This window comes from Crocuta crocuta, unplaced genomic scaffold, assembly GCF_008692635.1.
Source record: "Crocuta crocuta isolate KB4526 unplaced genomic scaffold, BGI_CrCroc_1.0 scaffold24, whole genome shotgun sequence".
In the NCBI taxonomy this organism is placed as follows: Eukaryota; Metazoa; Chordata; class Mammalia; order Carnivora; family Hyaenidae; genus Crocuta; species Crocuta crocuta.
This window is the reverse complement of record NW_027530974.1, coordinates 6,125,031-6,150,520: the sequence shown is the minus strand read 5'-3', so window position 1 is coordinate 6,150,520 and position 25,490 is coordinate 6,125,031. Positions and strand designations below refer to the sequence as shown.

At 39.7% G+C, this 25,490-nt stretch overlaps 1 protein-coding gene across 3 annotated transcripts in view; it reads right to left on the bottom strand.

Annotated features, from left to right (window-relative positions):
- Window positions 1-5,808: 5,808 nt before the first annotated feature.
- The window catches only part of RIOK1 (RIO kinase 1), a 29,997-nt gene continuing 10,315 nt past the window's right edge, over window positions 5,809-25,490 (bottom strand). For 2 of the 3 annotated variants that reach the window (XM_077770076.1, XM_077770077.1), the window contains exons 6-17: window positions 24,676-24,768; window positions 23,799-23,911; window positions 23,620-23,700; window positions 21,019-21,105; window positions 20,481-20,618; window positions 19,780-19,883; window positions 19,471-19,577; window positions 16,887-16,952; window positions 14,389-14,508; window positions 13,540-13,593; window positions 11,967-12,119; window positions 5,809-10,755 (exon numbers count right to left, since the gene is read on the bottom strand). In XM_077770076.1, coding sequence (XP_077626202.1) covers window positions 10,645-10,755; window positions 11,967-12,119; window positions 13,540-13,593; window positions 14,389-14,508; window positions 16,887-16,952; window positions 19,471-19,577; window positions 19,780-19,883; window positions 20,481-20,618; window positions 21,019-21,105; window positions 23,620-23,700; window positions 23,799-23,911; window positions 24,676-24,768 — 1,227 coding nt within the window. In that variant the 3' untranslated portion in view covers window positions 5,809-10,644. The remainder of the gene's footprint in view (window positions 10,756-11,966; window positions 12,120-13,539; window positions 13,594-14,388; window positions 14,509-16,886; window positions 16,953-19,470; window positions 19,578-19,779; window positions 19,884-20,480; window positions 20,619-21,018; window positions 21,106-23,619; window positions 23,701-23,798; window positions 23,912-24,675; window positions 24,769-25,490) is intronic. The other variant, XM_077770078.1, reaches the window with a different exon arrangement.

Sequence of the window (25,490 nt, the reverse complement as noted above, 5' to 3'; positions counted from 1 at the left end):
CCTCGACTCAGAACCATCTTTTAAAATAAAGTTATCTTAAAAACTTTGTCTATTCGGTTTTTATTTGGGAAAAGATGACAAACTGTGTGAATATAAGCTTTGGTTTCAAAGATTCTCATTGTTATATTTTGTGGTGATTTGGGATTGAATAATTCATTAGTCAATCCAATTTTGGCTGAGCACTTTGGGTAATGTTCAAATGGTCTCACATGGTCAAAGTCAGAATAACAATCTAGAAGGTTCTGAGGTATGAAAAACGGGTGGAGAAAGTAAATGAGTGAGAGAAGGCTGGGGCATGGGAACTCGTGGGCTCACTTCCACCCCAGGGCCCAAGATCAGGGTGCGGGTCCCCCGCTGAGTCAAGCAGAGCTCAAGGCGGGGGCCGAGAGGCTGAGCTGGCAGAAGCCGGGGCTACGTCAAGAAACAAGCCAAAGTGCACAGGGTGGAGAGTCCCAAATACCAATACAAGTAGGGAAATAAAATAACCAAAGTCTCAACAAGAGAAACCAAGAGACAGCATTCAAAGAACACTTCCTGAACAGACAGGCCCTTGACAGTCAAAGAGCCCTCTTTAATACAGCAGCACCTGAAGGGGCAGAGTGCATAACAAGCTTTTAAAATTAACAAGAGATAGAAAGTTAACCAAAATGATGAAACGGAAGAACTCTCCTCCAAAGAAATTCCAGGAAGAAATGACAGCTAAAGAACTGCTCAAAACAGATATAAGCAACATAACTGAACAAGAATTTAGAACAATAGTCATAAAATTAATCGCTAGGCTTGAAAAACGCATGTAAGACATCAGAGAAACTATTGTTACAAAGACTATGGAGCTTAAAAATAGTTGTGATGAATTTAAAAATGCTATAAATGAGATACATAATAAAATGGAGGCATCCAATGCACAGATTGAAGAGGCAGAAAGGAGAAGTGATTTAGAAGACACAATTATAGAAAAAGAGGAAGCTGAGAAAAAGAGAGATAAACTGATCCAGGAACATGAAAAGAGAGTTCGAGAGCTCAGCGATACAATCAAACAAAACAATATCCGTATCATAGGAATCCCAGAAGAGGAAGAGAGAGGAAAGGCGCTGAAGGAGTCCTGGAACAAATTACAGCAGAGAACTTCCCCAATCTGGGGAAGGAAATAGACATTGAAATCCAAGAGGCACAGAGAACTCCCCTCAGATGTAACTTGAATCGATCCTCTGCACGACATATCATAGTGAAACTGGCAAAATATAAGGACAAAGAGAGAATTTTGAAAGCAGATAGGGATAAAAGGACCCTAACATACAAAGGGAAACCTATCAAAGTGATTACAGACCTACCTACTGAAAGGGCAGGCCAGAAAGGAATGGCAGGAAATCTTCAATGTAATGAACAGAAAAAATATGCAGCCAAGAATCCTCTATCCAGCAAGCCTGTCATTCAGAATAGAAGGAGAGATAAAAGTCTTTTCAAATAAACAAAAATTGAATGAATTTGTCATCACTAAACGAGCCCTACAAGAAATCCTGAGGGGCACTCTCTGAGGGAAATGTTGCAAGGAACGCAAGATACCAGAGACACCACCACAAGTATGAATCCCACAAAGGACACGATGACTCTAAACCCATATTTTTCAATAATAGCACTTAATGTAAATGGGTTGAGTGCTCCAATCAAAAGACGTAGGAGAGCAGAATGGATAAAAAAAAAACAAACCAAAATCCATCTATTTGCTGTCTATAAGAAACTCATTTTAGAGTGGAGGACACCTTCAGATTGAAAGTAAGGAAATTCATGCTACTGGAAGTCAAAAGAAAGCTGGAGTAGCTATACTGGACTTTAAAGACAGTAACAAAGGATAAAGAAGGGCATTATATAATAATTACAGAGTCTATCCATCAGGAAGAGCTAACAATTATAAATGTCTACGCACCGAATAAGGGAACAACTAAATATATAAAACAATCACAAATAGAAACAATCTTATGGATAAGAATGTGCTAATAGCAGGGGACTTTAAAACTCCACTTACAGCAATGGACAGATCAACTAGTCAGAAAATCAATAAAGACACAATGGACTTGAATGACACATTGGACCAGACGGATTTGAAAGATATATTTAGAACTCTACATCCCAAGGCCATGGAATCATTTTCTTCTCAAGTGCGCATGGCACATTCTCCAAGATAGATCACATACTGGAACATAAAGCAGCCCTCAATAAATATAAAAGAATTGAGATCATACCATGCACACTTTCAGATCACAATGCTATGAAACTTGAAATCAGTCACAGGAAGAAGTCTGGAAAACCTCCAAAAACATAAAGGTTAAAGAACACCATACTAAAGAACGAATGGGCCAATCAGGGAATTAGAGAAGAAATTAAAAAATATATGGAGACAAATGAAAATGAAAATACAACAATCCAAACTCTATGGGATGCGGCAAAGGCAGTCCTAAGAGGAAAGTACATTGCACTCCAGCGCTATTTCAAGAAATTAGAAAAAGTGCAAATACAAAATCCAACAGTGCACCTAAAGGAACTAGAAGGAGAGCAACAGGAGCACTCCAAACCCAGTAGGAGAAGAGAAATAATAAAAATCAGGGCAGAAATAAACAATATTGAAACCAAACGAACAGTTGAACAGATAAACGAAACGAAGAGTTGGTTTTTTGAAAAAATAAACAAAATTGACAAANACAGATGCAAATATCCTCAACAAGATACTTGCAAATCGAATTCAACAGCACATAAAAAGAATCATCCACCAAGATCAAGTGGGATTCATTCCGGGGTTACAGGGCTGGTTCAATATTCACAATTCAATCAATGTGTTATATCACATCAACAAAAGAAAAGATAAAAACCATATGATCCTGTCGATAGATGCAGAAAAAAACATTCGACAAAATACAGCATCCCTTCTCAATAAAGATCCTCAAGAAAGTCAGGATACAAGGAACTTACTTAAACATCATAAAAGCCATCTATGAGAAGCCCTCANTTCACAATTGCACAAAAAACCATCAAATACCTAGGAATAAACCTAACCAAAGATGTAAAAGATCTGTATGATGAAAACTATAGAAAGCTTATGAAGGAAATTGAAGAAGACACAAAGAAATGGAAAAACATTCCATGCTCATGGGTCGAAAGAGTAAATATTGTCAAAATGTCATTACTACCCAAAGCAATCTTCACATTCAATGCCATCCCAATCAAAATTGCACCTCAAAGTTGCATTCTCAAAGCTAGAACAAATGATCCTAAGATTTGTATGGAACCACAAAAGACCCTGAATTGCCAAAGTAATATTGAAGAAGAACACCAAAACAGGAGGTATCACCATCCCAGACTTTAGCCTCTACTACAAAACTGTCATCATCNAAAAAAAATAACAATCTAGTTTAAAAATCATGAGTTCCAGGGTCTCCTGGGTGGTTCAGTCGATTAAGCATCCAACTCTTGATTTCGGCTTAGGTCATGATCTCGTGAACTGTGAGAATGAGCCCCAGTGTTGGCTCTCTGCTAATACTGCAGGAACCTGCTTAGGATTCTTTCTTCCCCTGCACCCCTGCTCTCCAGTGCATGCTCTCTCTCAAATAAATATTTTAAAAAAACCATCAGTTCCATTGGCTTGAGTGCCAACACAAGGGCAGTGTTATAGCCTACAGACAAAGCTCAGGTCAGCCACTTTAAAGCGGACACCACTGGCCAGGGTGGGGCTAGAGAGGATACAAAGAAGTCCACATCAACTCCTGCTTTTCACTGTTATGAACACGAGGGGTACATTCAATTGATGTAATACCCTCATTTTTAAGGAATACAACCTATCATTCACTTAAATATTTATTGAGCATTTACTACATTTCAGACAACAGTCTAGATGCCAGGATACAGAACTGAAGAAAGGCAAAATTCCTTGCCCTTATGAAGCTTACTACATTCTAAGCAGAGTTTGGGAAGTGAGTGAAGACAGAGGATATACAGAAGTAAATTCAGTATGTACATGAGTTACAAGAGCTCTAGACAAATAGTGCAAAGGTAATAAAGCATGTAGGGGAAGCAGGCAGACTGCCATTCCAAACACAGTGCTTAGGACAGGCCACTCAGAAGGAGGCATCACAGTTTAAAACAAGGATCGGGTTTGGCAGAACTAAAGCTTCCATCAGCCTTTGTTCTATACACAGGTTCTTTAACTGCGTCCTACTAGTGGCATCTGAATTTCAGACCCAAAAGGTCATTTCAAGTGACATCAAGCAAGTCTAGCACCAGTAGGCATTACAATTCTGTCTACACCTACTTTTTTTTGGCCCACATGATTAAACCTTAATGCCCAGGCAAAAATAGTTACTTAAAAATAACAAGACAGGGGTGCCTGGGTGGCTCAGTCGGTTAAGCGTCTGACTTCGGCTCAGGTATGATCTCACAGTTTGTGGGTTCGAGCCCCGCGTCGGGCTTTGTGCTGACAGCTAGCTCAGAGCCTGGAGCCTGCTTCAGATTCTGTGTCTCCCTCTCTCTCGGACCCTCCCCTGCTCATGCTCTCTCTCTCTCTATCTCTCTCTCAGAAATAAATAAAACATTAAAAAATTTTAAAAATAAAATAAAATGGGGGCGCCTGGGTGGCTTAGTCGGTTAAGCGTCCGACTTTCGCTTAGGTCATGATCTCGCGGTTCGTGGGTTCGAGCCCAGCGTCGGGCTCTGTGCTGACTGCCAGCTCAGAGCCTGGAGCCTGTTTCAGTCTGTGACTCCCTCTCTCTCTCTGACCCTCCCTGCTCACGCTGTCTCTCTCTCTCTCTCCTAGAAATAAGACATTAAAAATAATAAAATAAAATGTTTTTAAAAAAAAGAACAAGACAAATATATAGACACTACTATTAAGTGACAGGTCATGTTTTTAATATACTTTAAATCATTAAGAAAAACCCACCTTTTTCTTATGGAAACTTTTATACATAGAAATAGAATAACACAATGAATCCTACACACTCAGGTTTAGCAATTACTAACGTTCTGATCTTGTTTTATCTACTAGGGATGGGGATAAAGTTGGAGTGTTTTCTAGCAATGCCAGACATCCTATTCATTTGACCCATAAAGACTTCAGTCCACAAAGAGAGCACAATTTTTAAAATGATTTAATACTACCAACATATCTAATAAAATTACAATGCCTTCCTATCATCATCTAATACCTACTCCATTTTAAATTTATCTGTCTATGGTGTTGGGAGAACTGGATAGCANCAAATAAATAAATAAATTTATCTGTTTGTCTAACAAACAAAAAAAGCCCATCTTCTTACAATTGGTTTGGTCTAATCAGGATCCAAATGGTGTCCCCCATACATGCCTCTTGGACTTCTTTCACTTTTTGCAACAGTTCTTCCTGTTCCCCTGACATTCTGACTCCGGATTTGGATGACTGATTCCTCCCAGCCTCAGTTAATCCAGCTCCTGTGTGCTGTGTATTTCCTGTATCATATCTGGAGGCTACCTGGACCCAGGCTCAGTGGCTTCTGGAGGAGATAAGAGACTTCACGGATGGTTGTGTGTGCTTCTTCCTTCTCCACAACAGCAGTGCCCACGTGTCTGGTGGTTCTACTTTCCGTGACTGAGCAATGGGTCTAGGCGTCCTCGGTCTGATCCGCCCCCTCACCAAGCTCTCCCCAGCGTCCTTCACAGGCCCTCTCTGAGGTGCGCCCCGCTACGATCTCCACAGAGGTCACCGCATCTGCCTACTTCATGGTATCACGTTCTGAGAACCTGAAGCTGCCAGCGCCACCAAGGCNTTCTCCTGTTCCCCTGACATTCTGACTCCGGATTTGGATGACTGATTCCTCCCAGCCTCAGTTAATCCAGCTCCTGTGTGCTGTGTATTTCCTGTATCATATCTGGAGGCTACCTGGACCCAGGCTCAGTGGCTTCTGGAGGAGATAAGAGACTTCACGGATGGTTGTGTGTGCTTCTTCCTTCTCCACAACAGCAGTGCCCACGTGTCTGGTGGTTCTACTTTCTGTGACTGAGCAATGGGTCCAGGCGTCCTCGGTCTGATCCGCCCCTCACCAAGCTCTCCCCAGCGTCCTTCACAGGCCCTCTCTGAGGTGCGCCCCGCTACGATCTCCACAGAGGTCACCGCATCTGCCTACTTCATGGTATCACGTTCTGAGAACCTGAAGCTGCCAGCGCCACCAAGGCTTGGCCTGCACCTGGGTCAACAGACCCCTTCCATTCAATGTCCTGAAACACTCCCACAGGGTCTTTCAGAACTCCTGGTCAGACACCAGCATCTCCTTTGAGTGTTCCCTTTTACTTGCTGCATTTGAACTCTGGCTCAACTGAGGGCACTGCTTGACCGGCCGCCCTTAATTTCATGTCATCAGACACCGCTCACTTCCCCTCCAAGTGGCAGGCACCGAAGCCATGCCCTCTCTGGCCCACTTCCCTTCTCTCCCTGAAGACTGAAGCAGGGCTCTTACCGATACTCTAAAACTAGGCCTGTCCTAACACAGATGGCCCTGCCAGGCCCTAACCTCAATTCCTTGGCCTTCCAGCCTTCAACGCTTTTGTCTGCTACTCTTCTGTGGCCTCTCCCACCCGTGGCTGCACCTCAGATATGTCCAAGGGCAACCCTCCACGAGTATGACCTTAAACATCGCTTTCTCTGGCCTCGTCTATCTTTCCAACTACTGCACTCTAGCATCCTGACTCCAACAATTCTTTGGTCCCAAGGACCTACCACTTTTTCACTGACAAATCTAGAATCCCATGACGTCACATACTGCGATTACACAGGTTAAAATCTCACCCAAAGATGATGAAGTTGATCAGCCTTAAAACTACTAAGGAGCGCACAAGACATGGAAGCCTCTAAGAGAACTACAGGTAGCTCCACTCACACATTAGATGACCCCTTACTGTTCCCAGGAGAAAAAAATGAGGACAAGGATTGTGTGGCTGTGTGGTTACTCTAGCTGTAGGATGGCCACCTCCTCGTACTCATGGCCTGCCAACACTCAAAGCACGATGTGCAGTGACACAGAAAATGAAGGAAAGCTGAAAACCAAAGTCAAGAGTTCTACCAATTCAAGTCTTGGTTCCCCAAATTCAAGTCCAGAGGTTTCTGTAACATATTAACTGGGACTGAGATCCCTGCAGAACACAGGGGCAAGAAAGGCATCTTCTCCTTTGGAAACTAGCTTGATACCCACATTACAATTTCCTCTGGGGCATTTACAAAAGTCTTTCTGTCCAAGGCAACACAGACCCAAAGGCTATGGAAACTAAAAACTCCAACGGAAATGTAGGGTGTGTGATAACTTAATCCAATTCAAAAAACCCACATAAGAGATGCTCTTGCTTTGATTACTCATGGTTGAAAACTGTGTCCATCTGATGTGGTTGTAAAACATCTTCCTGGGAAACTATACTTTGAGGAGACACTGATCTGTGCAACGCTTTCAAGGTCGAAAAGTAACCCCCCAGAAATCAAGGTAGAACTCTGAATGGGCCTGGTGTACTGTGTGTATAAACAACTAAAAATTAGAAAATCTGCCAAACTTTTGAAAACGAAAAGATTTTAATGTCCACCTTTGGAGCCCATGACATTTGAGATGTCCTTACAATGAATTTTTTTTTTTTTTTTACGAGCTTTAGAACTTTTTTTTTCAACTCTTCATATGCCAAGCCAAAAGGCTAATGAGATCACAGCCACAAAACAGGATACTACCTAGAAGCAGCAAGGTGCTCACACTGAATCAACAGAACATTCTAGAAAAGGAGAGACCATCTCAAACAACCCTTAGTACCAAATCAAAATGTTTTCCAACCTCTTGAGTCCATCTTCATCAAGCAGAGATAAAGCTGAAGAAACCTGATGTCAGCACAGAGATCCAAGTTTCCTACTTGGTCAGACAGAGGCAAGCAGCTGCCACACGGTTGCCTTCTCTTCACTGCAAGGCCATGCTCAAACACTGGAGCACCTGGGCCCGCGCAAGTTCTGGTCCCAAATTGCTTTACCAAAGGAAGAATGACAGCTAGAGCAGCAGCACAGGAGATAGCTGTGATTTTGTGCTTCAGAGAAATTATCTAACTTTCTCACGGTAAACTTTTAGGAATAACTTACGTTATTTGAAAGGATTAAATATCAACAAAATGGGACAGGAAACCAGATATGTGTACAATTGACAAAGTTATGTGCCAGCCTTTGAATCAAGACCCAAACCTCATCCTTCCAGATGGAAAGTAACTGTACACCCAGTGTTCCATGGGCACTTAAAATGGGTGAAAAACTCAAAATTCAACTGCAACCAAAGTCAGCAAGTGGCCCTAGAAGTCTGCCTAAGAAGAGACTCCTTCTTCTAAGCCTTCTGGTGAGAAAGACAGGAGTGAGGACATACAGTTTCAGACAAGTTTGCCAGGAGTATTACCAGTGGTTACTAGTCAGTCACAGCCTGTGGCTCAGAATCCAAACAGGGAAACAGCCTAATAGCAAGACGGTTATTAGAAAAATGCTCCTCAAATTAGAACCTTCCTTTTTTCTTTTTCTTTTTAAGTAGGTTCCACGTCCACTGCAAAGCCAAACTTGGGGCCTGAACTCACAACCCTGATGCTTAACCAACTGAGCCACCCTGATGCCCCCTAGAATCTCCCTAGAGTCCCAAATTTTGGTATAAGCCACTTCCTCCGAGAAGCAATGCAAATGAGAAGGAATTGTCCCTGTATCTTGCTGACACAATTTCTGCCCAAGAGAAATTTATTCCAAACTTTGTAATTGCATTAGATTCAACAAAAGATAGCACTGAGGAGCTTGGGCCCTTCAAATACACCTTGTCAGAGTGTGACACCAAACACTACATAGGGAGGATCCTGAAGATAAAACCCTCAAAGGTGTATAGATCTGTTAAGTCTGTCTCTGCTTTCCCTTTGGTTAGCTGTAGACTATTTTAGAGGGGTTACTGTTGTATTTCACTGAAATTACATTTCTCTTTTTTAACATCAGGGAGATCCTATGAACATAATAAATGCGATCTAAACATTTTAAAAGCTGAGTTGACCACATCCAATAGCCCACCAACCTCTAAACAAGCAGGTGCAAGCTTCAGTTTAAGGGAAACTAAGTGTATTTACAGCAATTGTTTCTGATGCAAGGGCTAAAATAGACTTTTCTAATACAAAGTATATGGTAAAAAGTTAAAAACTAATTTCTTTTGACCTTTGTGCTTTGTTGCAACATGAGCTTTTCTCTTACCCTCTTACTCCTAAAACCTGCTTCCAGCCACACTCCTTCCCAACACAGTAGCAACTCCAACAGTCTCTCAGTTGCTTGGGTCACAAACCCTGAAGTCATCCCTCACTGTCTGTCACACGCCTCATACATGCTCCCTTAGCACAGCCAGTTTGCTCCACTTTGTGTTACACCCAGAATCCCACGGCTCTCTCCAGGTCCACTGCTACCTACCATCCTAGACAAAGCCATCACTGTCGCTCATGTGGACTACCCTGTAACCACCCAAAGGTCTCCCACCCTCGCTTCCTACTGAGAACTCCAGGGAGGCCAGAGAGATGGAGATACTTCCAAAACCCAAGGAAGACCATATCCTTCCTCTGCTCAAAACCCTCTGACAGCCGGACATCATCGGATCTCATCTTGCTCAGTTACGGGAGCCTCTAGTTTCTGGAACTTTCAGGCACACTTCTGCCATAAGGCCCTCACCCCTGCTGTGCATGGAAAACCCTTCTCTCCAAATATGCACGTGACTCACATTCTTCAAGTATTTGCTCAAATGTAGCTGCTCAGTGTGGCCTGTTTGACAATGGCAGACGCCTACCTCCCAGGCGGTCTCTTTTTTTCTGCATCCTTTCTCTCCACAGCGTTCACCACCTACTCATACATTGTTTTTTAATTTATTCGTTTAATGTTTTTCTTTCAAAATGTAAACTACTTGAAGGTAGTAATTTTTTTGGTTTTGTTTACCTCTGTATCCCTAGCCACTCAAATATTTGATGAATGAATGAATAGGCCAAACAGCTGAGTGTGAAACAGTTTACGAACTGGGATGTCTGAACTCAAGGGTATCAGAGATGAAGAGTAAGTGCATCACAAATGAGCATCAATGCACACCTCACAGTCGTTAACAGATGCAGTGAATGATTACATCAGCAGCCAAATGAATTCTCTTAGAAGGGAAACTCCCTTCTACAGAAACCGTGGCCCTACGATCAAATGATTTCAGACAGGTCTCTGGCATGTACCAACAAAGCAAAAACAATCTGCCCCAGTCTGTCCTAAGTGTCTTTACACTTAAGTACAATGAATGTTCATTATGCTATAACATTTATGATGTCTCAAAAAACATACTGCAGGAGAAAAAATATATATAAAAATAAAATTGTACAAAGTTCTTCACTAAAATAGTTGCTTAAATAAATCCTGTCAATACCACACAGAGGCAGTGACTGGATCTAGGTAGGAGAGCTTAGAGCTTTTTACATAATTAGATGAGAACACGTGAATCCGTCTTCATGACACTGTCATGATAGCCTCAGTTAAAATCAGCAGCAAGTCTTCCCAGACGCAGCTAACAGCTCAGTGTGGGCGAGGAAAGTGACCGATGGTAAATTACTCTGCGTTGTGGCGTTCTGATTCTATTTGCCCTTTTTCATCCTGGCTGTCTTCTCTTTTCTTTTTTTCACATGTTTCGGAATTTTGTTTTTTCTCTTCTCTCTTTGGGCTTCCTTGACCATCTTTTTTCTTTCCTGTAAAAAACAAAAACAAAACTAAAAGAACCTGCAGACTTCATTCGTTCAAGGTATTAACTTTACTATTACAACTAAATAAGAAAATATATGTGAAAGGACAAAAGTGAATATAACAAGATGAAAATGATTATGATTTGGTGGTGAAATTTGGTTCTAAATTTGTCTTTGGAGTTTCTTAACAGAAATCTGCAGGGCGCTTGGGTAGCTCAGATGGTTAAGTGTCCAACTCTTGATCTTGGCTCAGGTCATGATCTCTTGGGTTCCTGGATTCAGGGCCCCACATCGAGCTCGGCTCTGACAGTGCAGAGCCTGCTTGGGATTCTCTCTCTCTCTCAAAAATAAACATTAAAAAAAAAAAAAGGGAAAAGAAAAGAAACTTGAAGACTGCTGGGTGCACCTGGATGGGTCAGTCAATTAAGTGTCTGACTCCTAATTTTGGCTCAGGTCATGATCTCTGGATCCTGATATCTACACCCAGTATGGAGCCTGCATAAGATTCTCTCTCTCCCCCACACCCTCTCTCTAAAAAAAAAAGAAAGAAAGAAAGAAAGAAAAGAAATTTGAAGATTGCCAAACAGAAATATCTGGGAGGATTATTAAATGTTTACAACAACTATTCTTCACAAGTTTCATACTCTAAGAGAAATAAAGGTTGGAAAGAGACAAAGTATTTCCAGTAGACAGAAAATTCTGTGCACTTGAGCTGGATAGAAGTCTCAGAAGTCTTACGACCCACAGGTTGTAAGGTTTAAAGGATCAAGCTAAGAATGAAGAGTAACATTTACACAGCAGTCATGTATCATTCAGTCAGGAGCATCTCCTGTCCAGGGCTAGGAGTGGAGTAAGTGTTCTAACTGGGGCAACACCTGGCTGGGCCGCAAATCCCCCATGAAATGGTGTTTCAGTATTTCATCATGGGACAACTCCAACATCATTTGTATTTCAAGTGAATCACAATCATTTCTAGTCAATGAATTCCATGTGTCCTCTCTCTAGGCAGTGCCCAGGGACCTCTTAATATGAGCCCCATCTCTAAACAGTGTGACTTCCAAAGGCAAAGTTCACACTCAGGAACTGGATCTACAACTAGAAGTACTTATTGATCAACACTATTTTCTGCCATCTTAACCTAGATGCGTGAGCCAAGAGAAATGAGGATGGCTTTTCTGCCACACTGATGAATAAGGGAATTCGAGTTCTCGGCTAACCTTTTTATCAACTTCAAGGCCAGCAGTGGGTTTCCTGGAGCAGGCCTGGTCTCCCTGCTCTTCAGAGTCTGTATCAGAACACTCAGAGCTTCCAGCATCATCTGAATCAGAACAAGCCTTTTCCTTAACTTGATCTTCTAGAAGCGCAGGGACCTTGAAAATATTACAAAACCATGTCATTCTAAACCACTTAGTTATCTGTTAAATGTGTTAATGCCAGAATTCAGATTTTTTAGCCTCGCAAATATACATTGAAAAACAACATCCTGTACTGAATCATTGAAAACAATTATCAGGGTGGAAGCTAGAAATAGCCCATCTTGTGAGGCTCAAGAGCATACCCAAATGAAGGAACTGGGGCTTTACTGGGTGACCTAGATCAACAACAGAACTGAGCTGGAATTTGGAAGGATGTGAAATACAGATGGAATTAAGAATTAAAAGATTGATTTGGATAATCTCACAGCTGTTTTCCTACGAATCGGATTTCAAGCAACTTTTACCCTTAATCAAAAGGGAAAACAATATTTAAACAAGAGAGATTTTCTTTTCTGAAGTTCAGAAGTTTTTAGCGGGAAGCATTTTTAAAGGACAAGAGGTTTTCTTTTTATATAAAAAAAAGTAATCTTTAAAAGGCAATTGTAGGGGCGCCTGGGTGGCTTAGTCGGTAAAGCGTCCGACTTTCGCTTAGGTCATGATCTCGCGGTTCGTGGGTTCGAGCCCCGTGTTGGGCTCTCCGCTGACTGCCAGCTCAGAGCCTGGAGCCTGTTTCGGTCTGTGACTCCCTCTCTCTCTGACCCTCCCCTGCTCACGCTGTCTCTCTCTCTCCTAGAAATAAATAAAACATTAAAAAAAAAAAAAGGCAATTGTATAAAAAAAGGCTTTCTAGCCAGTTTCAACAGAATCTTCCTCGCCTGGAATTCACTTGCTATATAAAACACATAATGAATATGAGAGTTTTCCTAATTTGGTTCTTCCAAGAAGAAATACAATACATTCTCAAAAAGCAAACTATGATCCTTCACATTTAAGCCTTTAATTAAGAACATTCAAATAACAAGAACTACCTTTACCATTGCTTAATTAGAATTACTCTGCACCAATCTAAAATGCAAAACAAAATAAAACAAGACTTTTCCAAGAAGAAAACCATTATAGGAATCCACCAGGGAAAGACTGCTAGACTCATGAAGAAATTGCTCTTCAACAGGTTATAGAGCAGGAGACCAGATTCCATTGTGTTTGGTTTTTTTTTTAAAGCTCACTATAAGAACATCAAGAAACACACGATTATCATCAATAATTTCACAAATGAAGACCAGGATATAAAAGTATCACCTCAGCAACAACATTAGAATAATTCAGAGGCAGAATGAGAAAATTTCCAAAATTTTAGTCTTACAGTTAAAAGAATGAACAGAAAAAGGGCATTTCTGAAAATGCCCGTGAACTTGGAAAGGATCTATACTAATATAATATCACTGTTAATTTAATTCTAGTATACATTAAATTTTATATCCTTCAAAGGAGTATTTATGCAAATGAATAGCAGCAGCAACACATGTTCTCATACCTTCTGAACTCCTGACAAATCTTTCTTCAATCCTGTAACGGTTTGGTACAGAATCTTGTAACCGAAAAGACAAAAAGAAGAGTCAACATAAACCTAGGCTGTGAAAAACACTCCCTGTAATATTACAGAACACTGTGAACTAAACGGTACCTTCTGTGACTATTAAAAGGAGCCTAAAATTGATCTCCTCTTAACACACAGTTTTTACTCTTGGTGGGAATTATTCTTGCCCACCAAGGTCAGAGGCATTAACAAACTCTGGCCCACAACCTACCCACAGCCTGATGGTTTTTACAAATGAAACTGCCACCAATCTGATGAAAGGAAACTCTAACTCTGAATCTCAATGAAATGAAATGTATTCTCTTCTCCCAAATAACCCCATTCTTCTCTCATTAATAGGAATCAATTATTATTAAAGAGCTTTTAATTTCACCAATAAATACTTCTAGAAATTTTTTCTTTCTTGTTACATAATGACCTACATAAAAGCCACCATTTTGCTTCTTGGCCTACAAAGTCAAAAATATTTACTATCTGGCCTTTTCACAGAAAAAAATACTCCAGACCTTAAAATACATACATTAATGGACCCACTATAATAATGATTTATAGCCTAGACTCCCATAAATATCTTCTGTTTTCTACAACTATAGTCTATTGGACTTAAATGTGTCATTTTCTTTCACAAATACCAGTGAACTCCCTTTACATCCAATATACAGAGGACCTGTTAATGCAAAGGAAATTAGCCATCTCACTAGATTAGAAGTCAACAGTCAAGAGGCAGGTATGTGACAGTAGCTTCCTCTATAAATTTGCTTGCTATATACAAACCAAGCTACTTACATTGTCTTGTTGGGCATTAATGGCCATATCCTCTTCCTTCAATTTCATCATTATATCCATATCCCTCTCATAATTTTTTACGTCGTTCAAGGTTCTAGGAATATATGCTCGCTTAAACACCTAACACACAGAGGAAAGTAAGACCAAAAGTGTTTTTCACATGCTTCTCTCATTCACAGAGCATTCCACATCTGTCACATCATAGAGGAATCTGTCGCCCTCTACAACACTGATTCTCAGCCAGGCTTTCCGCACACACTGGGGTTTGCATTTGCTTTGTGGCGTGTCAAAAGGAATTTGTTACCAACAATAAAATACAAAATGATTTGAAGTTACCCTTAGAATAACACTTTTCTTCCTTCACTTGCATTCTCCAAAGCTTTTCTGAGTGGGAAAGGAAGGAATGGAGTTGCAGTTAGCAAGTGCTGTCCCTAGCCCCATGTTCTTACATAGAAATATTATGTATCCCATGCTATGGTGAAAAGGGTTCAGAACTGGTGATAGATATAGGGTGCCTTATATTCATCCATCACACTAACAGCTGTGAAAACGTTTGTTAAAAAGTCTACTATGGATCACACTCCCAAAAAACCCACTGATCCCCAAGGTTAGAACAATTTTCTTTTTTTATCATACATAAATATTTAAAGTCTACAATATTACTGAAATCAACACTTAAGTCATTTAAAATTCACATTCATGAACTGAAACAGGCTTTTCTTTCTTGAATCAAATGTTTCAATAGCTTCTTTAAAAACGTGCTCTAGCTCAAATATCATACTCCTCGATTTCAAACTATACTACAAAGCTATTATAACCAAAACAGTATAGCACTAGCACAAAAACAGATACACAGATCAATGAAACAGAATAAAGAGGTCAGAAATAAACCCATGCATATATGGTCAATGAATTTACAACAAAGGAGGTAAGAACACAAAATAAGGAAAAGATAGTCTCTTCAACAAATGGTGCTGGGAAAACTGGACAGCCACATGCAAAAAGAACGAAACTGGACCGCTTTCTTACACCGTACACAAATATAAACTCACGATAGAGTCAAGACCTAAATGTAAGACCCAAAACTATAAAACTCCTGAAAGAAAATAAAGGCAGTAAAGTTAAACAACCATGTTGGCAATATTTTTTGGATTTCTCGCCTCAGACAAGGGCAACAAAAGCAAAAATATGCAATGGGAATGCATCAAATTTAAAAAGCTTTTTCACAGCAAACAAAGCCATCAATAAAATGGAATGGCAGTCTACTGAATGAGAGAAGATATTTACAAATGATGCATCTGATAAGGGGTTAATATCTAAAATACATAAGGAACTCCTACAAATCACCAACAAAAAAAGCAATCTGATTAAAAAAATGGGCAGAGGACCCGAATAGAGATTTTTCTAAAGACATACAGATGGCCAACATACCCATGAAAAGATGCTCAGCGTCACTTATCATCAGGGAGATACAAATCTAAACCATAATGAGGTATCACCTCACACCAGTCAGAATGGCTAGTCAAAAAGAAATCAGTATTGGCAAGGGTGAGAAAAGAGAACCCCCATGCACTGCTGATGGGAATGCAAACTGGTGCAGCCACTATAGAAAACTATATGGAGGTTCCTCAAAACATTAAAATCAGAACTACAACAATTCTTCTGGGCATATATCCAAAGAAAATAAAAATACTAATTTGAAGCAATACGTGTACTTTATGTTCACTGAAGCATTATTTACAAAAGCCAAGATAAGGAAATAACTTAAGTGTCCATTGATAAAGAAAATGGAGTATATGTATGTATGTGTACACACACACACACAAAATATTAGTAAAAACAGAATGAAACCTTGCCATTTGTGATAACACGGACAGACCTCAAGGATATTATATTAAGTAAAATAAAAGAGAAAGACAAATACCATAGAACTTCACCTATACGCAGACGCTAAAAAAAACAAAATAAACAAAACAGAAACTAACTCACAAATACAGAGCACAAGCTTGTGGTTGCCAGATGGGAAGTGGATGGGGGACAGAACGAAATAGGTGAAGGTGATTAAGATGCACAAACTTCTAGTTTTAAAATAAGTCACAGACATATAAAATACAGCATAGGAAATATGGTCAATCATATTGCAATAACTATGTATGGTGACAGATGGTAACTAGACTTATTGTGGTGACCATCTAGTAATGCATATAAATGTTGAATCACTGTGCTGTACACCTGAAAATAATATAATATTGCATAGCAGTCATTCTTCAAATAAATATGTAAAGTTCTCCATCTAGGACAATGGGCTAACAGGCTGCTGAGTGGAATGATGTAAAGAAATGTATTTATACAATCTGGCTCAGTTAAATTATGTACAAGGAAATAGTCATTTGAAAACTGCTTCTCTCCTAAAATCAAGTTCATGACCTAGCATGCCCTTAAAACAAAAACAAAACTGAAAGTGTTTCCTAAGCCTGAGAGTGGATCATAAATCTTACCTCTTCATCCACATGATCTTGGTTGGACCTTTCTTCCTTGGTCCTTTGAGATGCTATTTCCATGGCCTTGGAAAGAAATCAAAAGTTACTTCTCTTTATACTCACCTACAGAAGATGCATCCATTTCTCAATTTTAGTATAGACCTGCTCTAATCTCTACCAGAATCGACTCTACACTTCCGAAAAGACTTAGTGGCCTCCAGTGATACAGGTTAGCTCTCTGTCAGACCTCGCCAAAAAGGCTGCCATAAGCTCACAAGTTAACAGAATAAATCAAACTCATCTAGCCTCAGGGGATTCCCAGCCCTTTCCTTAAGATTAAAACTACTTTTCCTCATTTTAAAATGATTAGCAAAAATATTTACTAACAGAAAACCGAGACCCAAAGAATGAAAGAACTATTCTTTAATTCTTGAACAGTCAGTGAAGGAAATGAGAGAAGAAAGGTGGACTGTCCCCTCATTTTGAGTATGTGTCTCTAATGCCGCGGAAGCGTCAGCCACCAAAGAAAGCTCTTTGAACAAACGATGACTGAAACTAAGGTGACAAATTTTACAAGAGTCTTCTGGCTTGTAAAACTGGAGATTCGTTCTCTACTTAGAATATACAGAAAAAAGGAAAGAACTGTGCTACTAGGGTTTTTAAGTTCAGACACTAAAATTAGTGCTTAAGACTTTAGAGATAAAAATGATATGTATTTATGCAATTAATATATGTAATTGCTTAGTATACATCAGTACTGAGGTCCAGACAATACAAGAATAGAACTCCTGTCCCTTAACAGTTTGCTCACGGTCTAGGAAAGGGAGACAACATTAAAAAGAACTTAATAACAGAATGCGGTATGACTACTTCTATTATAGGCTCGCATAATATGGGAAATATACCCATGGAAACAATGATTTCCACCTGATTCGTCAAGAAAGCTTCCTGAACTGAGCTCTAATATTCATTAGGCAGAGCAAAATGTGCAATGGGAAGGCATTCCAAGGAAAGGGGAGAATACGAAAAGGTAAGATAAAACCTGGAAAACTGTTTCAGGGTGTATATGCCATGTACTCACTGCTCTAAGCTTCAGAGGCAACAAAAGTAAAAACAGATAAACCGACACCAAAATGAAAAGGGTGCGACCAAGAGAGGGAAATGGCAGCACAAAGAATGGGAGAAAGTATCTATAAATCACAGATCTGATAAGCAGTTAATATTCAGAATATACAAAGAACCCCTGTAACTCAATAACAAAAAACAATCTAACTTAACAATGGGCAAGAGTGTAGACGTTTCTCCAAAGATATCTAAATGGCCAACAAGCACGTGAAAAGACAGATGCTCAACATCACTAATCATCAGGGAAATGCGAATTGACAACTATGAGACACCACCTCACATCCATCGGGATAGTTGTTCCAAAAACAGGAAAACACCAACATAAAAACAAAACCAGAAAATGGTGAGGATGTGAGGATGTGGAGAAACTGAACCCTTGCATAGCGCTGGACGGCAATGGAAAATGGTAAAACCACTAAGGAAAACGGTATGGTAGTTGCTTAAAAAATTAAAAGCAGAATTACCATATAATGCAGCCATTCCACTTTTGTGTATATGCCCAAAAGAAATAAAAGCAGGATCCTGAAGAGCTATTTGTGTACCCGTGTTCATGACAGCATTATTCACAACGGCCAAAAGGTAGAAGCAATTCAAGTGTCCATCTACCCACGAATGGATAAACAAAATGTGCTGTACGGCATTAATGAATCTTGAGGACATTACACTAAGGGAAGCAAGTCAGCCAGAAACAGAAACAGTTTGATTCCACTTATGTGAGGTACCTAGGGTAGACAACATCACAGACAGAAAGCAGGATGGGCTGTGGGGAGGGAGGAAAGAGAAGTTAATGTTAAATGGGCACAGTTTCTGTTTTGCACAATGAAAACAGTTCTGAGATGGACAGTGGAGATGGTGGCACAAGACTGTACATGCACTTAATGCCACTGACGTGCAAACTTAAAAATGGTTACAGTGATAAGTTTTATGCTATGTGCATTTTACCACACTTTAAAAAATTGTAGGATTCAGAAAGACCTCTGAGAAACAAGGGAAAGACCAAAAGTGCACAAGTTTCTTACTAAACTTTCACAAACTTTGGTGATCTATGTAATCTTGCCCAATGCTTCATGTCAAGAAACCTGGCTTTCTCTGGGGTACCTGGGTGGCTCAAACAGTTAAGCACCGGACTTCAGCTCAGGTCATAATCTCACAGTTCATGGGTTTGAGCCCCACGTCAGGTTCTGTACTGACAGCTCAGAGACTGGAGCCTGCTTCAGATTCTATGTCTCCCTCTCTCTCAAAAATAAATAAACAATAAAAAAAAAAAATTAAAAAGAAAAGAAACCTGGTTTTCTTGTTGGTTTGTTTTTTTTTTTTTTAACTGTATTTTTGATTCCCTACATGTGAAATCAGAAGGAAAAGGTCTCAGGAGCTGTCAAAATGAACGATTTGAGCAATTTGAGTCAATTTGAGTCTCTAAATAAATGCAAATTACGATGGCCATTTTCTGTCCTTTCCTTTCCTTACCCTGTCTCACCTTTGAGAGATAAGCATCCATGTTCTCATGTGTAATGGATGGGTCTGTGACAAATTCAAAGAGTTCCCGCACAGTCATCACAGCAACGTTGTGCTTCAAAAAGAAATCTGTTGGAAGAAAAATAATGATAGCTTTATGAGAGAAAAGATTTATTCCAATTTACACAGAAACAAAGAGATGAATAAAAATATACCCTCTCCCAGCAAACAATAATCACTGCATCAAATGATTTAGGGCCATATCAACAGCTTAACAGTGCAGAACCACTATACACAAGCAAGCTGGCTGGAAATTCCAGTTCCAACTCACCGTTGACATTGGCACAGTCTTTTCTCAAGAACTCCAAGGCATGTGGGTGGTCATGCTCCACAGATTGAGAAACATCAATGATGTACACACCTCCACTGTGGTACCTGTGGGCCAGACACTCAGGGACATTACTACTTTCCTACATTGCTTGTTTACAAAAATTCTACTTTAAGAGCAAGGGAAATAATCAATAAAATGAACAAGGTGGGTAAGGATAAGAGGCCACTTGGACTAATAAGAAATAAAAACCAAGAAAATTTCCGAAGTCCTAGAAGCCTGTTAATGATCAGATGGTCAATTCTGTGACTAAGGTCACCAAAGGCAGAGAACACATCCTCTACTATGACCACATGGAAGCCAACTTTAAAACTTGAAAAAATTTTTTTAATTTTTTAAATGTTTTTTATTTATTTCTGAGAGAGAGAGAGACAGCGTGAGCAGGGAAGGGTCAGAGAGAGAGGGAGACACAGAATCTGAAGCAGGTTCCAGGCTTTGAGCTGTCAGCACAGAGCCCGATATGGGGCTCAAACCCACAAACCGTGAGATCATGACCTGAGCCAAAGTCGGACGCTTAACCGACTGAGCCACCCAGGCGCCCCAAAACTTGAAAATTTAAAAATGACTTTTTGGATTGGGATTTCATTTTTATAAAGGACATGAAACACCGTGCAGGTGGTTCCTAAAGGACAAAACGCACTCACAGCATGTTAAATTCACTGAGATCCGCATGGACAAGTCTGGCATCTTGATACATTCTTCTCATATATTGGATGACCTGAAGATACAACTCCCGAGCCTTGGACTCTGATAACTGGACGTTTTTCAACAGTGGCGCTGGCCTTGAGTAAAGATAAAACGAACTAAGATGAAATGCCCCAGAACAAGTTGTCCTGCTTTATACTACACCGCTACACGCACTTCTTTTCAACAACTTATCACTGAACAATTTGGCTCATGGCAGATGTACTATTCCAAAAAGTTGTCAAGAAACAGGTGTTCTCACAGCTTACTGTACAAAACATTTCTCAGAAACACGGTGAACTTTGTTATTCTGAAGCATTCTGGGATGAAAAAGATAGAACAAATGAACTCTATGCACTAGTACAGTGGAAAATGCATATGAAGCATTTCAAGATGAAATGAGCTATTTAAATGGGAAATACTCATACACTGGATACTTCAAAGCACTCAGAAGTACAATCCTAAGCATGTAATTATTAGGCCTCCCATGTTACTCACATGTCATCTTTACCAATAAAACCCATGACAAGAACATGACTTCTTAGCAGGACAGGTTCTGGGCATGGGATCTGTGCGGTGTTTAGCCTGTGATATTCAAACAGGTAAAAGGACAAGTGAGAAGGTGACACAGCATCTAAAACAAATTGCAATGGCTACAGAAGATTAATATCACTATTGGGAAACAGCACCAACATGTCTCAACTGTATTACTGTTCTTCATAAACTCTAAGACCCCAGTGATTTTTAAGTGGCAGCAGGAGGCACGACAGAGAATGACACAACGTGGGCAACTCAACTACTGTTCAGAACCTCTAACACTCAGTTCAATTCCAGAGGTATTAACCTGTGAAATGGGCATCTCCGAACTGATGACATACAGCAGATTATGTCTTTTGAGCTGATTAAACAATTAATAAAAACAGTTGCACCCAGGGTGCCTAGCTGGCTCAGTTGGTAGAGCACACAAATTTTTTTTTTTAGTCCATTTATTTATTTATTTATTTACAAATAGTTTGTCAAGTTGGTTTCCATATAACACCCAGTGCTCATCCCCACAGGTGCCCTCCTCCATGCCCATCTCCCCCCTTCCCCCCACACCCGTCAGTCCTCAGTTTGTTCTCATCAGTGAAGAGTTTCTCATGGTTTGCCTCTCTCCCTCTACCCCACCATTTCCCCCCTTCTTCTCCCCCATGGTCCTCCGTTAAGTTCCTCCTAATCGTCCTATACATGCAAACATATGATATTTGTCTTTCTCTGCCTGACTTATTTCTAGAGCACACAATTCTTAATCCTGGGATCTTGAGTTTGAGCCCCACATTGGGCACTGAGTTTACTTACAAAAAAACCAAACAAACCAGAAAACAGTTAACTCATACCTAATATCTAGCTAGCTAACAGAACACAGGAGATTTCAGAAGGACTTTCAAAACAAATATTTAATACTAAAGTATCCAATGTTATATTACCTATGTACAGCACATATAAAGTTAAAAGGTACTTGAGTAAAAAATACTTCAAATTTTTTAAAAACCTTCCTCTCAGCTAAGTTACCTTCACTTGCTATAAAAAGGTTAGCACAAAGAATACATAAACATGTCCAAAACTGGATAGAAATAGGAGGGCCGTGTAGGTGGCTCGGTCAGGTAAGCGTCCGACTTCAGCTCAGACTTGTGAGTTTGAGTCCCGTGTTGGGTTGTTCTGACAGCTCAGAGCCTGGAGCCTGCTTCAGATTCTGTGTCACTCTTTCTCTGCCCCTCCCCCCTTGTTCAGGCTCTCTCTCTCTCAAAAATATACATTAAAAATTTAAACGATTGGATAAAAATAAGAAAAGGAAACTATGATAGAGTTTAGAACCTAACAAAATTGTCTCAAACTCCAATACCTATTACAAAATGACCCATCAGTCTCACCACCGGATTGTGTCACTTCCCTGTTTAAAATCCTGTAACAGCCACTGTGGAAAACAGTATGGAGGTTCCTCAAAAAATTAAAAATAGAGCTACTACCGTACAACCCTGCAATTGCACTACTAGGTGTTTATTCAAAGGAAACAAAAATGCTACTTGGAAGGGGCACACATACCATTTACAGTAGCACTATCAACAACAGCCAAATTATGAAAAGAGCCCAAATGCCCATGGATTGATGAATGGATAAAGAAGATAGGATATATATAAAATGGAATACTACTCAGTGATCAAAAAGAATGAAATCTTGCCATTTGTGACAACTTGGATGGAACTAGAGTATATTATGCTAAGCAAAATAAACCAGGGAGAGAAAGACAAATATATGATTTCACTCATATGTGGAATTTAAGAAACACAACAGATAAACATAGGGGAAGGGAAGGAAAAATAAGATAAAAACAGACAAAGAGGCAAACTCTACGACTCTTAAATACAAAGAACAGAGAACAAACTGAGGGTTGCTGGAGGGGAGGGGGGTGGGAGGATGGGCTAAATGGGTGATAGGCATTAAGGAGGGAACTGTTGGCATGAGCACTGGGTATTATATGTAAGTGATGAATCATTGGGTTCTACTTCTGAAACCAATACCTGCATGTTAACTAACTTGAATTTAAATAAATTAGGGACGTCTTGGTGCCTGAGTCAGCCAAGCAACTGACTTCGGCTCAGGTCATGATCTCATGGTTTGTGAGTTCTAGCCCTGCATCGGGCTCTCTGCTGTCAGCACAGAGCCTGATTCGGATCAATTCTCCATTTCCCTGTTTCTCTGCTTCTCCCCCACTTGCACTCTCACTCTCACAAAAATAAACATTAAAAAAATAAAGTCTTGCAACAGGCCCCTGTCATCCTCAGTATAAATTCTAAATGCTTTCACATGGCCACCAAGGTGCTTCAAATGATTCAGTCTTGCTGAATAAATGTTTCTATAACGGATCTTCAAAACAGAGAAGATAAAGCAGCTCCTATTTGGCCAGAAATTTGTTTCTTTTGAGTACCTCAGCAGATCTAACACAACTTAACAGCACTACGAGTCCCCACCTTTACCCAGAATCACACTGGGATCTGTGAGGAAGAAGGAGCTGGGACCAGTATGCCTGGCACAGCACAGACACCCGTCCCCAAGAGTCACCTGATTAAGTTCCTCATTTCTTTTTCTGCCCAAGTTTTCACCATCTTTCTGGGGTTTCCTTTACAATAGCCATGACGAAATCTTGAATAAGAAAAATATTTGTTATTGTAATCATTCTGTTATCTACTTTTTGTTAGAATATAGAAACTAGGTCAACTGGAAAAAGAATCTGAACTCACCTGAATTCCCCACTTACATACTTATCCCGATCTTTGAACACCAAAATAGAAGTTTTGTAAATTTTTATTGCTCTGCTTTCTCCATTTGCTGTGCTAGCGTGGTACACGTTAGCCTATTTTGCATCAAAAACAAATTGTTTGTGTTAAATAACTAAAAACAGTATTTTAATTTTCCACTGTTTGATTCTATCCTCAAAAGTCAAAAAAACAAAGTGAACTAAAGTAATATGTACAAGAAACACCATCATCTTTTGAATGTATCAGTTAAAATATGAATCATACCAAAAGGTACAGTAAATAGAGCTCCAATTTACACGACATCCAATTTCTAATTAAGTATGAAGCAGTTTCGAATATCTTTGCATCTCAAGTATGTGAAAAATATTAAGACATTCTTACATCTCATGATTCATAAACCGAATTTTACTGAGGACTGCTTCCCATAAAATGAGTTGCTAGTTTACAAACATCATGTCTCTTTCCCCATATCCACGTACAAAGAAAAAGTGAGAAAGAGATTCATTTACCCACAGAAACTAGACTATAAGCCCCTCCTCCGGTAGTAACCATGTGGCAAGGACTTAGACCTGCAGCAATCTGACCATCGATGCCTGTCCTGGGCACTACCTGGGCTCAGTGATCCAGTACAGCGACGATAATGAAAAGGCACAGTTATGTGCACAATTTCCTACCTAGCCATAAATATTAATAAAGCTGTTTTTAGAAACACTAATTAAACTATCCAGACTTGTGCAGGTTTCTTTTTTTTTCTCTTCTTTTAAAGGCACCATTTATTTACTAAGTGCCTTAGTTTCATTTGGTATCTGAAATAAGAAAACTAACATGAAGACATTCAGGCATCCAAAGAAAAGCTCACTTCTTTTCCAGTGCTAATGCAGCCATTTATCTCTGATATGATTCCTCTAGTCAACATCTTGAATAATATCATTCGTGTTCTAGGATCCAACACCTAAAAAAACGCAAAAAATAGAACGTTCAGAAAGATAGTATCAAATATTTCTCACTGAAGCACCTGACCATCAATAAACTGAAGAGCTTAAGTACTATGCTATTCTGTCTGAGAGTTTCAACTGTGCGTTTTTATTCGTTCTGATATTTAGTAAATAAAAGGAGACACAAAGGCCAAAGGAACAAGAGACAAACGAACAAGTTCATTCAGACCCAGAAATCAAAGTCTACAAGTTCAACAGAAACAGAAACGGAATCCAGACTGAAATTAGCTAATAGAATAGAATATATAATGCAAGCCACATAGTAGTTTTACATTTTCTAGTCACACTAAAAGAAGCAAAAAGTAGCAGATAAAATTAATTTTGATATACTTCATTTATTCCAATCTAAAACACTATCATTTTAATACGTAATCGATATAAAATGTTATCAGCAAGAGAGTTAACATTTCTTTTTCTACAAGTCTTCAAAATCTGGTTTCTGTTTACAGCACATCTCAGTTCAGACTAGCTATGTTTCCAGTGCTCAGTGGTCACTGTGCTGGATCTGCAACTTTAAAGCAGGGGTCAGAGCCCTACGGCGCAGCCATCAAATCCAGGCCGCCGCTTGTTTTTCTGCAGCCTGCAAGCTAGGAATGGTCTTTACATTGTAAAGGTTGTTTAAAAAAAAAAAAAAAAAAAAAGAATGGTGAGTCACAATGTTTAAAGTACTTATTAAAAA